This window comes from Aedes albopictus, chromosome 2, assembly GCF_035046485.1.
Source record: "Aedes albopictus strain Foshan chromosome 2, AalbF5, whole genome shotgun sequence".
Taxonomy (NCBI): Eukaryota; Metazoa; Arthropoda; class Insecta; order Diptera; family Culicidae; genus Aedes; species Aedes albopictus.
Window position 1 is genome coordinate 373,666,572 of NC_085137.1, and position 16,604 is coordinate 373,683,175.

Consider the following 16,604-nt stretch of genomic DNA (forward strand, 5'->3'; position numbering starts at 1 on the left):
AGCATATTCTGAGCAGACCAGATGTATGCGACAGATTAAATTAAAAGGCGGCAGGAAATTATTATATTATGAGAGAGGGACGGATGCAAATGTATTAATATCGATAAAACGAAGAGACTTATGAAAATCTGACAAATATGGGGAAACATGAGTTTTGAAATAGGAATTGGTTTGCTTTAAAAACTACTTTAAATTATATTTCCCATTTCATAATTTCGTATTTTGCTTTGCTTTTAAAAATGACTTCAATTTCTTGAGAATTTTCCAACAATTAATTCAAAAGTTTTTATGTATCGTCTCAGCCTCATTTTTATGAACACATAAATACAGAGCTAATGATCAAGAACTACTTTTGGTAGCGTCATTTGGATGTGGCCGTATCACCAAATATTGCGCATTTACCACCACACTGGACCCCTTTCGCAGTTAGCATAAATGTGGAATTGTGGATAACACTGAGATTTCGCATCGAATCGTGTCAGTGTCATCTGCTTATTTATTCAGGATCTTGAAAGGAATAAGTATGTGGAAGACATCGACACGATTCGATGTCAAATTGCAGTTTTATCCACGATCCCGCACATAAATGGGGTGGGAAATGTGCAATATCTAGTATCATTAAATCTGTTATCATCCCTGATCCACATCAACAATTGACGCATATACTACACTAATGTACCAAAAAACATAGGTACCCTCGCCTAGATAGGCCTTATGCTTCATGAACACATCTGGAGCTACTTTTGGTAGCGTCATTAGGATGTAGTTGCATCACCATATTAATATCTGGTATCATTAAATCAGTTATCGTCACTGACCTACATCAACAATTGACGCATAAACTACATAATTAAAGAAATGCAGTCGTATCCTAGACAACGAACCATCGTTGTTTTTTGTTTCCATCGATCGCACGAGGACCTGGTTCGGTACCTTCCACCCAAAATCAGTAGTTTAGTGGGTGAAATCGATAACGACGAAATTGGCCAGACAGGAACGCTTGCCCGTCATTAACGCGCAAACATTCGCCATGGTTGGAAGAAAGAAGCGTGCAAGTGCCGCGAATCGCAAATCGGTTCAGTTTGCAACAGCATCCCGGTCGAAAATCTCCAACGACAGCATTTATCCCAATTATTCCAAATTCAAGGTCACCTAGTAAGTAAACCGCAACCATTGATAACTCGATTCATTCAAATATATGTAAATGGTAATCCTATCCCCGCTCTTCTCCAAGTCCCGTTGTGTGCCGCCAGCGTTACCACCAGGACAAACTGCGCTACGACAAGCAGTTTGAATACGAGTTGAAAATGTTGGAGCTAATGCAGAATTCAGCTTACGACTCGATGCGTTTCCACAGGTTAGCGCGAGCTCAAATGGAGAGCAAAAACTACATCGGAATCGAATTGATTAATTAACACGTTGTTGCTCTGGATACTAAAATATATTTTTAGACATTTTGCCATCACGACATTGTGGCCACCGCTACACACCCGGAAGGAAATTGAGTACGTACTGGATAAGTTTTTTCGCCTCCCGGACAAACAGACCCGTCGTCTACATGATATAATGAATGCTCCTGTGTATTAGCGGAAGTAATGGAATTGTAAATTTGTTGTAATAAATCTATAAACCTTGTAGTGAATATAGTGTACGAAGTTTCTATTTGTAGCTTTCACTTCTATCGAGTTTTCGACTTTGTTCTTTAACGAGCTACCATGTGTCTCCATTACTTACTTACCGATCAGGCTAAGGCCGGGGTGGCCTCTGCTGTACATAGTAGCCGCCTCCATTCCACTCGGTCCATGGCTGTTTGTCTCCAGTTCCGCACTCTGCGTAGGGTCCGCAGATCGTCCTCCACTTGGTCGACCCACCTAGCTCGCTGCGCACCACGTCTTCTTGTACCGGGTGGCTGACTCTCGAGAACCATTTTAGTCGGGTTGCTATCCGACATCCTGATGACGTGACCCGCCCACCGTAGCCTCCCGATTTTCACGGTATGAACGATGGTTGGTTCTCTCAGTAGTTGATGCAGCTCGTGGTTCATTTGCCTTCTCCAAGTCCCGTCCAAAGTAAGAACAATTTCTGCCACAATGCGCCTATGAATTTCTCTGCTGGTGTCGTTGTCGGCGGTCACCAGTGAGCCCAAGCACACGAATTCTTCAACCGCCTCGATTTCATCACCGTCGATATAAATTCGGGGTGGCGGGCGCGGTGATTCCGACACATTAATGAGTAATCCGATTCGTCTGGCTTCACTCTTTAGTCGGATGTACGTCTCCGCCATCGTTTCAATTTTACGAGCAATAATATCAATATCATCAGCGAAACCAAGCAGCTGAACGGACTTCGTGAAAATCGTCCCACTCGTGTTTATTCCCGCTCTCCTTATTACACCCTCTAAAGCAATGTTGAACAGCAAGCACGAAAGACCATCACCTTGCCGTAATCCTCTGCGAGATTCGAAGGGACTCGAGAGTGTCCCTGATACTCGAACTACGCACATCACTCGATCCATCGCCGCCTTGATCAACCGTATCAGTTTATCCGGAAATCCGTATTCGTGTTAATCTGCCATAGCTGTTCTCGATCGATTGTATCATACGCCGATTTGAAATCGATGAACAAGTGATGTGTGGGCACGTTGTATTCGCGGCATTTCTGCAACACCTGGCGGATGGCGAACATCTGGTCCGTTGTAGCGCGTTCACCCATAAATCCAGCCTGATATTGCCCCACGAACTCTCTTGCAATCGGTGATAGACGGCGGCATAAAATTTGAGAGAGTATCTTGTAGGCAGCGCTCAGTAGTGTGATCGCGCGGTAGTACCCGCAATCCAACTTGTCGCTCTTTTTGTAGATGGGACACATGAAACTACAAAACACATACTAATTCATCTTTTAAGATCAACAAAGAGTTCGATTTATAGCAGGATAAGTTTTACCAGTCATTTTACGAGTTACCTAGTTCTAACATTAAGGGGGCGATATTGTGGATACTAAGTGACGGTGCAGCATATTGTTCGTGCAGTTGAAAATCGGTGACCGTGTGTCGGGCACAGTGCGCTGTATAGAGGACCAGGTCCGCTGTCCAGCGCACTACGTCCGACGTTAGGTTGCACGTATGGATTTTGAGAAAATTCGATTGTCGTATGTGGGGAATCTTCGGGTTTCAACCGCGACGACAATATCCTAACCGAATGTAGAGGACTCCAGCAGTACAGGGGCCATCCATAAACCACGTGGTAATGGTGGGGGGATGGGGTGATTTCGGCCATAGACCACGTTCTATACAATTTTTTTTGTATGAACGAAAGACCACGTGCGGAGGTCGGGGAGGAGAGTGATCACGTGGTTTATGGACACCCCCATAGGACTAACTGTGCCATCAGCGGATCGCTGTCTGAAATATCGCGTATGATAACACAGCGTAACAAAAATTAACTATTGGTCTGTCTCAAGAGCAAACTTATGTGTCTCGGGCCGCTGAATCCTATTCCAGGCTCAGATTTGCTCCAGCACGTCATACTTTTGAGCTCTACCTCAATTTATAGGGCAAAATATGCGATTTTTGACTTTTTGATTGCAAGTCATTAAACATAGATTTTTTTTATTCTATAAAAGGGTAAATTTGTCAACTAATATCTTAATTAACGACTCATGCAAAATATTTCGTTTTACCAAATCAAATTTGACAGATTTAAGCGATTTATGTTAGGTACGACATGTCCCATACAAGTTACCCTTCATAAGTTGCATACAAGTTTACTTACTAACATTTGTAAAATGCTTAAATGTATTAAATTTGATTTGGTAAAACGAAATATTTTGCATAAGTCGTTTATTTAATTGTTAATTTATATATATAAAATTTATCATATTGTAACGGGTTTCAGTATTTTATAAGTCGTGTTGACGGATTTTTCGTTTAAAATAGTATTTCTAACATTGCTATAATTTTATAGCATTATTTAAAATGGTAAAAATCGGATCAGTCTATCTTGCCTAACTTTTGCTATAAAAAGCGTTGAATGAATTAAATGAAAGCTCCTGTAAATATTTAGTACTAAAATTGTTTCTAGGATTAATGGTAGATGGCCCACTAATGTTAAATGGAAATATACTGTGGTAGACTCGTCGAATTATTTTCAATAAGTAGTTGTAAATGCCAAAAATGATGACTAGATATTTTTTGGGTAAGATATTTTAGATAACTGGTCGGCTTGTTCACTTTTATCTAACGTCGGCTAAGAGCAAGTAGTGAGTCCAGTGATCTACGTTACGTTTTTCTTTGAATTCTTTAAGGTGTGTAGAGGTGAACAAAGAGTTTCAGTAATTTAAAATTTAATTAAAACTAGTGCAGCTAAACTTATTAAAGTGAAACGTGTGCTAATTGGATTTAAAATTTATTTTCTAAAAGTAGTTTTCGCAGTTCCATATCACCGAGGGCCGAACACACTGCTCTTGTGTTTTTTCAATCAAATTATAAAGGTAAATTACTAAGAATTCATTTATTGTATAATATTTCTAACAATCTTTTCACGTTGGACCTCAGCGTCCAACGGGCGCTTTATGTACGGGCTGAAAGCTCGGAGACGACCGCCATCTTGTTGGCATTTTCCACGCTTGGACATCCGGTGCCGATTTCGCTTGGCCCGCCAGTTCCCTGGTAGCTAAACAGGGCGAGAAGAATTTGACCGGCCTACCTGCATTCCTGACCGAATGACCAGGCAGAGTTCCGGTCCGCCGACTGCCTCCCCTGCACCTATAGTTCGGCCGCAGTTTATAGCGAACGCCCGGCGGCGTGATAGTCGTGAACCACTTGGATCGATCCTCCCCGGTGGCGGCCGCGGTCGTTACACCGCTTCGACGTGAAGGTCATCGCACGCCACTCGTGCATCCCCCGGTTGACGAACCGATAGCCGCCCAGCAGCATAAAGACCCCTGCGCAGGTATGTTCATCCGTATGGCCATAACACACTTTACAACACACACACTTACACAAAAACCAATGTTGAAAAGACAATGAAGTAATATACACCAATGAATTCAGCATAACTCTACCTTTTATATTCATTTCATACGCCAAGAGCCCTGTGGTAATTAAGTCCGCCAAGGTGATTCTTTTCGTTACGTTCGCTTCGATTTTACGTTCACTCAGAGCACGTTTCACGTTGGTTCGGTGCGTCTGCTCCCGTATATTTCATTTGATTTCGTGGCCATCTTAATACGTATGCGTTAGAAACCGTTGCAAATCCCTAGAGAATAGCTCTCATGCTTCTAATGGCAAAAGTCGGGCAACTTTATTAAAACACGACCAGTGGTCTCTCAACACAGAGAGTGGCGCTAAAGCCACTGCGTTTACGGCTTTTCTTTAGCTCAATTTACAAACGGTTACATTGGCGCCCAACGTCAAATAAGATCCAATTGTTAGTTTTGAATTTAATTTGCTTTTTATTATTTTTCGTTTTTTTTTCACTGAACTGTATCCAAAAACAACTGAACTAAACTGAATTTAAAATATTACAATTAGTGTTTATTGTTTCGCATTACTTTCTTTATATTACACAGAATTTTTTTTCTTCGCCATATTTTTTTATAATTTTTTGAACATTTTTTTTAGTTTTAAGTTTTTTTTCTTTTTTTTAACTAGTTTACAGTATTTGGAGTTAGACTGTTTTCAAGATAATTTTGTTAAAAATTGAACTCTTTGTTACAACATAAAACATTTTTTTTTAATTTGATTTGAACTTTCCATTTTTTTCATATTTGTTGATTACTTTATTTATTGTTTATTCTACTATTATTTTTTTTCCTCTTTAATATTTTGATTTTTATTATTTTTATTTTATTTTTTTCTCTTTATTATTTTGATTTTTTTTTTGGTAATTATTAAGATAGTTATCATTTTTTCGTATTATTTTTCTATATATTTTGGATTCATTATTTTGTTTTATTTTTGCCTTTACTGAATTGTAATTTGTTGTTTGAATTGGATAAAATTGTAAAGAAATACTAGTATCGACAAGAGTGAGAAATACCATATTGATTAGCATAAAAATGGTTCGATTCTACATCCTGCCTAATGCAGATCATCTGCAGGAAGATGAATTAAATTTTGATATCGCACTGAGAGGTGTTCAAGTCGACATTGATGCGAAACTTGAAGACAGGAAAAGGGCATTAAGATACGCCTATAAAGCAGAGCGTAAAGAACCTAAACGTTTCATCACAGGATTATCAATAAGAGAGGAAATTAAGGGTTTGGATGGAGTGCTGAAAAAGTTAAGACAAACGTTGAGACAAGGGTTTGACTACGCGATTGTTTCCCGGATTAGACATTATTTGATTAGATTTTCGTCAGCTGTAGCAGTCAACGATGAAGAAGAATTAATAAAAGACGAATACTGCAAACAGATAGAAGAATTCCTTCGCGCGTATAGACAGAGAGTAACTTATGACCCGGAGCAATCAAATGATGAGACGGATCTAGATCTAGGTGATGGAGCAAAAGCTTTGAAACAGTCTTGGAGAAATCCGGACCCAAATGCTATAGCACAGACACGTAAAGATTGTTGGACGAGGACAGAGAGCAAAGACAAGAAAAGACATAAAGAGAGAGAATCAGGTTGGGGATCGGAAAGGCATGTTGATAAGAGAGAGGAAAAGGAGAAATATAAAGATAAAAACCAACGAAATCAAGCATTGTCAAAGGAGGCACAAGATGAACAGAAGCAGCACAATGAGAAAGAGGCAAGACACAAACATGATCGGCGTTCGAACGATAACAATAGACAAAAAAGTCACAGAAGTAGTACGTATTGTTCTACAACTGAGCACTCAGACACGGACAATGATGAATTTGTTAGAAAGGAACGCAATAGGAATAGACACAGAGCGCATGGAAGATCAAGAGGTAGAACACTGTCTAGTTCAATCAATGAAAGTAGCACGGGTGATGACGATGAAAGGAGACGGAATAGAGATAGGCACTCCCATAGAACAGCATCTCCTCCAAGGCGAGGCAGAGGTTATCGCAATGACTATTACGGTAGCCAACGTTCTAGGGTTGAAAATTGGGATATAACGTTTAGCGGGGATGCTAGATCTATGCAGATAGAAGATTTTTTGAGTAGGGTTAAAAAGCTGGCTAAACACGAGAGAGTAGGACAAGGGGAGCTTTTGGATAAGATCCACTACAAACTAAAAGGGGAGGCAAGTGACTGGTGGTTCACCAGAGAGGACCACTGCTCCACCTGGGATAAATTCGAGAGCGAGATACGGTTTCGATTCGGCAACCCGAACCGTGATCGTGGGATTCGTAGTCAATTAAGGGAACTGAGGCAAAAAAGAGGGGAAACTTTCGTGGCGTTCGTTACAGAAGTGGAGAAACTTAATCAATGTCTGAAACGTCCTCATTCCTCTCGAACTATCTTTGAAATAGTTTGGGAAAATATGAGGCCCCATTACAGGTCAAAATTGGCAACTACAAGGGTACGAAATTTGGAAGATTTACTTGAGCTGAATCATAGAATTGATGCAAACGATCTCAGTTTATTTCGAACTGGCCACGCAGTGCGTAATGAGGTGCATAACATAGAGGCACAAAGCAATTCCGACAGTGAGTATTCTTCAATTGAAGAATATGCTGTCAACGCACTTCAAAGAAAGCTGAAAATATCGAAGGAAACTCAGAGCATACCACAAAGGCAGACTTCTACTAACAAAATGCCAGTACAAACAAATTCAGATCCTGCATTGGTAAAATGTTGGAACTGTCAGAAAACAGGCCATCATTGGAGAGCCTGTCAGGAAACGAAACTGATTTTTTGTTACGCTTGTGGAAATATCGGTCGAACGACTCGAACATGTGAGCGCAATCATCCGCAAACCACACCTGTGGCTCAAAACCCCTCATTTCAGTCAAACCAGTCGTTAAACTAAATGCGGGATGCACTTCAAGGAACCCGTCCATCTCGCCCATCATAAAAGCGGTTCCGGAATCAGACAACTCTAATCGATTTGTAAAATATCAAGAAACTTTGCACATTAAGGTTGATCCCAACGTTTGCCCACGCATACGTGTTTCTATTTTGAATACCGACTTTATCGCCTTACTCGACTCGGGCGCTAGCATAAGCGTGCTGAATTCAACCAAAATTCTTCGTAAACACGGCCTGAAGCTGTTTAATGCGAATGTGGTAGTTAGTACCGCTGATAACACGGAGCATGAATGCCTTGGATACGCCAACATTCCGTACACTTTTGCAGGGGTCACCAAAGTAATACCAACTATAGTTGTACCACAGTTGTCCAAATCTCTAATATTGGGTATGGACTTCTGGAATGCCTTCGAGATTAGGCCAATGATGAAGAATGACGACAGAGTAACCGATGTTGATTTACTCGACAGCAACGGTCTACCTATGAGCAATTTTGTCACTGTTAGTGATGGTTCACATCCTGCAGATGTTGAATCAGAAATTTGCTTTAAAATATGTTCGTTGGAGCTAACGGAAACGGAAACCGGTCTAATTCATAAAGCAGAACCAGAGCTGGATGATTCATTAGACTTGCCATCTCTGGAGCTGCCCAGTGATCCACAAATAGAAATTGAATCAATTGAAACGGAACACGAGTTATCGGCTCAAGAAAGGGAACTGCTGACAGATGCCCTTAAATGTTTCCAATGGACTAGCGAACACAATTTAGGAAGGACAAACTTAATCGAACATGAAATTGAAATCATTGAGGGTGCCAAGATGCGCGATTTACCTATGTACAAATATTCACCTACTGTGTGGCAAAATATTGAAAAGGAACTGGAACGTTATGAAAAACTCGATGTGATTGAGGAATGCACTAGCGAATATGCGAGCCCGTTGGTGCCGGTTAAAAAATCAAACGGCAATATTCGAGTATGCCTAGACTCTAGAAAAATTAATTCAATTACTAAGAAAGACGCATATCCTATGCGAAATATGAACGAAATATTTCACCGGCTACAGAAAGCGAAATTTTTTAGTATTATAGATTTAAAAGACGCATACTTTCAGGTTCCGTTAAAAGAGAGCTCAAGGAACTACACAGCGTTCAGAACACCGAAGGGGCTGTTTCGGTTTAAAGTCGTCCCATTCGGACTTAAAAATGCTCCATTCACCATGAGCAGACTAATGAATAAAGCTATTGGGTTTGATCTCGAACCATACGTGTTCATCTACCTAGATGACATTGTGGTGGCGACCGAAACCTTGGCCGAACATGTGCGCCTTCTCAAAGAAATAGCCAAACGGTTAGCTGAAGCGGGTCTCACTATTTCCGTACAAAAAAGCCGGTTTTGTAGACGGCAGGTGAAGTATCTAGGGTACTTACTAACCGAAAACGGTTTAGCCATTGACGGCAGCAAGTTAGAACCGATACTTAATTATCCGCGTCCTAAGACCATCCGTGACATTCGACGGCTTATGGGATTGATAGGGTTCTATCAAAAATTCATTAAAAATTATAGCCACATCACAACGCCTATCACAGATTTGCTTAAGAAAACGAAACGATTTAAATGGACTAGTGAAGCTGAACAATCACTTGATGAATTAAAATCAGTGCTCACTTCTTCCCCCGTTTTGGCCAACCCACGTTATGATTTGCCATTCATTATTGAAACCGATGCATCGCAGCTTGCAGTCGGGGCAGCACTCTTACAAGAGCATCCGGAAGGCAAAAGGATTATAGCGTATTTTAGTAAGAAACTTTCTAGTACGCAGCGCAAATACGCTGCGACTGAAAAAGAATGCCTGGCAGTAGTACTCGCTATCGAAAATTTTCGACATTATGTTGAAGGCACCATATTCACAGTGATAACAGACGCAAAGAGCATAACTTGGCTCTTTTCTATCACGGCAGCCAACGGAAACTCAAGACTGTTACGGTGGGCCTTGAAGCTGCAATCCTATGACTTCAGCATTCAGTATAGGAAAGGTAAAGAGAACGTGTTAGCCGATTGCTTGTCCAGGATTGAAATAGTTCAGGCAGTTGACGATGAGTATGCAGAATTGCGCAGAAACGTTTCAGACAATCCTTCAAAATACCCAGAATTTAAAATATTAAACAACAACGTTTATAAGTTGGTTCAAAATTCGTCAAAGGTTGAAGACAAACGTTTTCAATGGAAATATTATCCCCCAAGGCAAGAAAGAGTGCCAATTATAAAGGCGGCCCATGAGTCGGCTCACCTCGGATACGATAAGACAATTGCAAAGCTAAAGGAAAAGTTTTTTTGGCCGAGAATGGCAGCGGACACTAGACAGTTTTGTAAAGCATGCATGGCATGCAAGACTTCAAAAAGTACCAATGTGAATAACGTTCCTCCGATGGGTTCACAGAAACAGGACTGTACTCATCCTTGGCAGTTCCTAACATTGGATTATTTAGGACCATTCCCACCGTCCGGCAAATCACAAAGCACTTGTTTGCTTGTCGTGACGGATGTCTTTACAAAATTTGTACTAGTACAGCCTTTTAAGCAAGCAACTGCCTGCTCGCTGGCTAAATTTCTAGAGCAATCGATATTCTTGCTATTTGGTGTACCGCAAACAATTCTAACGGATAATGGTAGCCAATTTACCTCTAAGTTGTTCAAAAATCTGCTAGCTCACTATGGGGTAAAGCACTGGCTTACGCCGAGCTACCACCCGCAGGTGAACAACTCTGAAAGAGTCAATAGAGTCATCACGACAGCTATAAGAGCAACGATTAATTCGAACCATAAAACATGGGCAGATAATATACAAAGCATAGCTAATGCCATTAGAAACTCCACCCATGAGTCCACTAAATATACGCCCTATTTCCTCACGTTCGGACGGAATATCATATCCGATGGGCGGGAGTATGAAGCTCTCGACAAAACTGACGAAACCCAACATACAATCTCAACAACGGAACGAGAAGTCCTTTTTTCTCAGGTGCGAAAAAACCTTCAAAATGCGTACCAAAAGCAGGCAAAATATTACAACCTTAGGTCGAATGCCAAAGCACCTAAATACGAAATAGGTGAAAAAGTACTGAAGAAAAGTACCTTCCTTTCTGATAAAGGTAAACAATTCTGTGCTAAACTCGCTCCCAGGTACACAGAGGCAGTTGTAACTAAAGTTCTTGGAGATAGTTACGAGTTAGCGGATAATTCTGGCAAATGTATAGGGATTTTCCATGCCACCTTTCTGAAAAAGCATTAGCAAAACAAACGGGGAATAAGCTATGAAACGATCAACACTGTGTTTACTAAAGGTTCTTCCCTATGAAAATACGTACGGAACAGTTTCTTCCACTAAAACGGAATTCATAATCACACATTTATTTGTAAATAGAATCACTGTACATAATTTCATTCATGAATTCGTTGCAAGTAAACACTATCACTTTATCAGGAACAACATTAACGGATAACAGTAGTATGCGTAAATTGTAGCGTAGCATAAACATATTTTGTCCGCGTTCTGCACTGGGGTACGCCGTAGATTATCGATGATTTTAGGCAAAATAGTAGGATATAGCAGCTGAAAAAGTAAAAAGATTGTTAATAAAACGTTAAAGCATAGTTCAAAGATATACTCTCCGTAATGTTCCAAATTAAACTCCATATTTTCGAAGAATTCCTCCAGCTTAAAGTTTTTCACGTATATCCTCTTTGCTTGACAGTTTTTTTTTTCCTCCGCTAATGTCAATCTCTCAAATTTGTTCATTCCAATTCATCGCTCTGTCAAAAGTAGCGCAGGGTTGAACTCGATGCTGAGGGTGGGATGCGATGTTTTTATAGCATGGTCTATGACGGGTGTAGTATGAATGAATTTAATAACAATAATTTGCGGAATTTGTCAGCAGAAATGCTGATGGTGCATATTGTTATGGTTCACTGTTTACGTTCTGAATACCAGGGAATCAATGTTGTAGTCAATATCAAAGTTGATGTGGTTGATTTCAGGTAATCTTCGTTGGCATATGTTGATTTTTACAAATTTTCGATATGATTCGATGGGGTAAAAAGAAATGTAATGCGGAATTTACGTTATCAATTTATTATTGTTTTTCTTTGTTATGGATTCTATTAGTGAGTTGGTTCAGTCCAATATTGTAGAAAGATTTGAGCTCTAGGCCAAGGCTCGAGATCAATAACGCGTGAAGACAGAGCAATTTAATTTTCAACCTTAACAATTGGATACAGTTTAATCTTATTTTTTTTGTTATATGATATAATAAGGGTTATGAAAATTTGATCAATCTCTCATTGATCAAATTTTCATAAAACTGTTTGGTGAAGTGTAACGTGTTTCAGTATTTTATAAGTCGTGTTGACGGATTTTTCGTTTAAAATAGTATTTCTAACATTGCTATAATTTTATAGCATTATTTAAAATGGTAAAAATCGGATCAGTCTATCTTGCCTAACTTTTGCTATAAAAAGCGTTGAATGAATTAAATGAAAGCTCCTGTAAATATTTAGTACTAAAATTGTTTCTAGGATTAATGGTAGATGGCCCACTAATGTTAAATGGAAATATACTGTGGTAGACTCGTCGAATTATTTTCAATAAGTAGTTGTAAATGCCAAAAATGATGACTAGATATTTTTTGGGTAAGATATTTTAGATAACTGGTCGGCTTGTTCACTTTTATCTAACGTCGGCTAAGAGCAAGTAGTGAGTCCAGTGATCTACGTTACGTTTTTCTTTGAATTCTTTAAGGTGTGTAGAGGTGAACAAAGAGTTTCAGTAATTTAAAATTTAATTAAAACTAGTGCAGCTAAACTTATTAAAATGAAACGTGTGCTAATTGGATTTAAAATTTATTTTCTAAAAGTAGTTTTCGCAGTTCCATATCACCGAGGGCCGAACACACTGCTCTTGTGTTTTTTCAATCAAATTATAAAGGTAAATTACTAAGAATTCATTTATTGTATAATATTTCTAACAATCTTTTCACGTTGGACCTCAGCGTCCAACGGGCGCTTTATGTACGGGCTGAAAGCTCGGAGACGACCGCCATCTTGTTGGCATTTTCCACGCTTGGACATCCGGTGCCGATTTCGCTTGGCCCGCCAGTTCCCTGGTAGCTAAACAGGGCGAGAAGAATTTGACCGGCCTACCTGCATTCCTGACCGAATGACCAGGCAGAGTTCCGGTCCGCCGACTGCCTCCCCTGCACCTATAGTTCGGCCGCAGTTTATAGCGAACGCCCGGCGGCGTGATAGTCGTGAACCACTTGGATCGATCCTCCCCGGTGGCGGCCGCGGTCGTTACACCGCTTCGACGTGAAGGTCATCGCACGCCACTCGTGCATCCCCCGGTTGACGAACCGATAGCCGCCCAGCAGCATAAAGACCCCTGCGCAGGTATGTTCATCCGTATGGCCATAACACACTTTACAACACACACACTTACACAAAAACCAATGTTGAAAAGACAATGAAGTAATATACACCAATGAATTCAGCATAACTCTACCTTTTATATTCATTTCATACGCCAAGAGCCCTGTGGTAATTAAGTCCGCCAAGGTGATTCTTTTCGTTACGTTCGCTTCGATTTTACGTTCACTCAGAGCACGTTTCACGTTGGTTCGGTGCGTCTGCTCCCGTATATTTCATTTGATTTCGTGGCCATCTTAATACGTATGCGTTAGAAACCGTTGCAAATCCCTAGAGAATAGCTCTCATGCTTCTAATGGCAAAAGTCGGGCAACTTTATTAAAACACGACCAGTGGTCTCTCAACACAGAGAGTGGCGCTAAAGCCACTGCGTTTACGGCTTTTCTTTAGCTCAATTTACAAACGGTTACAATATGATTGCTTAAAAAATCGGATTCGGATTCAACGCTGGATGGATCAAAATCTAGTATCCGGATAGCGGACGAAGTGTCTACGTCGTTTGTGACCTTGGATGGATTGAAGCAGGGGGATGCTCTTTCAAATTTATTGTTCAACATTGCACTCGAAGGAACGATTAGGAGGTCAGGCGTGCAGAGGAATGGCTCTATCATCACACGATCGCACATGCTCCTCGGTTTTGTGGACGATATTGATCTCATCGGCATCGATCGTAGGGCAGCGGAGGAAGCTCATGCTCCTCTGATGAGAGAGACAGCGAGGATAGGATTGAAAATTAACTTCACCAAGACGAAGTACATGATAGCGAAGTACACGCAAACAAAATTCGCTCTGTATAAGACGATGATTCTTCCAGTTGTCCTCTACGGTCACGAATCGTGGACGTTAAAGGAGGTAGACCGAAAAGCTTTTGGAGTTTTTGAGCGCAAAGTGCTGCGGACAATTCTCGGTGGGAAACAAGAAAATGGAGTGTGGCGCAGGCGCATGAATCACGAGTTGTACCAAGTGTACGAAGATGCGAATATTGTGAAGCGTATAAAGTACGGCAAACTTCAATGGGCTGGTCATGTAGTGCGAATGCCGGAAGAAAGAACAGCGAAAACAATATTCAGCAGAGAACCCGATAGAGGTAGGCGACTATGGGCGTCCGCGACCTCGCTGGCTGTACGCTGTTGAAGAAGATCTACGATCCCTACACGTTCGGGGAAACTAAAGGAACATCGCCCAAGACCGACAAAGATAGTGCTCTACTATACACTCGGCGTTGGAGTAAAAATACTTTCTTTGTAGCCAACACAGTTATAAAGATATCGTTACACCTGGAGATCACCACAGCAGACGGAATCTCAAATCGAACACGTTTTGATTGACGAACGGCACTCCTACGACATTATCGACGCCAGGACCTATCGTGGCTCCAACATCGACTCCGACCACTATCTGGTGATGGTCAAACTGAGCCCAAAACTCTCCGTCATCAACAATGTACGGTACCGGCGACCGCCACGGTACAACCTAGAGCGACTGAAACAACCGGATGTCGCCTCAGCATACGCACAGAATCTAGAGGCCACGTTGCCAGACGAGGGCGAGCTCAATGAGGCCCCTCTACAGGACTGCTGGAGTACAGTGAAAGCAGTTATCAACGACGCAGCCGAGAGCACCATAGAGTACGTGGAACGGAATCGACGGAATGAATGGTTCGACGAAGATTGCAGAACGGTTTTGGAGAAGAACGCAGCGAGGGCGGTAATGCTGCAGCAAGGGACCCGACCTAGGACCCGACAGAACGTGGAACGCTACAAATAGGGGAACAAAGTCCAAAATGCCAAGATGGGGTAAAATGGCCCAACTCATAAAATCATTCCTGAATGGTACTTGATCATTGCTATAGGTAAATGGTGTCAAGATATGTTTGCATTTAACATTCTTCTAGAAGCTAGGCCACCAAACCCACGAAAAATCCTCTGATTTCCCAATGAAAATTGGCAACTTCCGGTTTTTCGTGCTTGCAATTAAGGTTTCCTGGTAATTTAATTACCAGCCAAGTGTTACCAACGAGATTGAAGCACACGTGGAGACGCATGGTTGTTGATGTCTAAGCTTTCCATGTTAGGGGTCATTCAAATATTACGATCATCGTTTTGCGGGGAGGGGGTAACCTCCATTTATTGAGTATACGAAAAAAGCGGGACAGAGAGGGGAATAGGAGTCGGAAATGCCCGAAAACTGATGGACGTAATTTTTGAATGTTTTCATGAAGTGGCATCCTACCCCATGGCAGATGGTCGTTTTGCACCACTTCCGTTTTACGAAGCAGTTTTTAAAATCGCTGAAAATCGATGAAAATGCAATAGTTTTGTGAATATTTTTGCTGAAGTATCGAGCAAATATTGTCTAGTTGATGTTACCACTTTGGAAGCCTAACAAATGAGGCTAATTATCGTTGAATACGATGAAAGTTTGAAAAATGGCATTTTACCCCACTTGACCCTAGAAGCGGACACCAGACCCGCCTCTTTCGGGAGAAAAAGCGCTGCCTGGAAGAGGCGGAGTGTGAAAAAATGGAACTGCTGTGCCGTTCCCAAGAAACACAAAAGTTCTATCAGAAGCTCAACGCATCCCGCAACGGCTTCGTGCCGCGAGCCGATATATGCAGGGATAAAGATGGAGGCCTCTTGACGGACGGACGTGAGGTGATCGAAAGGTGGAAGCAGCACTTCGATCAGCACCTGAACGGCGTGGAGAACGTAGGCACGGGAGACCACGGCAACGGAGGAAACGACAACGCCAGTGCAGTGGAGGACGGAAATGAACCAACTCCCACGCTGATGGAAGTTAAAGATGCCATTCACCAGCTCAAAACCAACAAAGCAGCTGGTAAGGATGGTATCGCATCTGAACTCATCAAGATGGACCAAGAAAAGTCGGCCACCTGTCTGCATCGGCTGATAGTCAAGATCTGGGAAACCGAACAGCTACCGGAGGAGTGGAAGGAAGGGGTGATCTACCCCATTCACAAGAAAGGCGACCATTTGGAATGTGAGAACTTCAGAGCGATCACTATTTTGAATGCTGCCTACAAAGTGCTATCCCAGATTATCTTCCGTCGTCTGTTACCTAAAACGAATGAGTTCGTGGGAAGTTATCAAGCCAGCTTCATCGACGGCCGGTCGACAATGGACCAGATCTTCACCGTACGGCAAATCCTCCATAAATGCCGTGA

At 41.5% G+C, this 16,604-nt stretch overlaps 1 protein-coding gene across 1 annotated transcript; it reads left to right on the plus strand.

Moving 5' to 3' along the window:
• Positions 1-868: 868 nt before the first annotated feature.
• On the plus strand, positions 869-1,667 carry LOC109423354 (uncharacterized). The gene is made up of 3 exons (XM_019698322.3): positions 869-1,155; positions 1,235-1,357; positions 1,452-1,667. Exons 1-3 carry the CDS (start codon positions 1,031-1,033, stop codon positions 1,585-1,587), a joined length of 384 nt encoding a protein of 127 aa, XP_019553867.2. The 5' UTR covers positions 869-1,030; the 3' UTR covers positions 1,588-1,667.
• Positions 1,668-16,604: the final 14,937 nt, after the last annotated feature.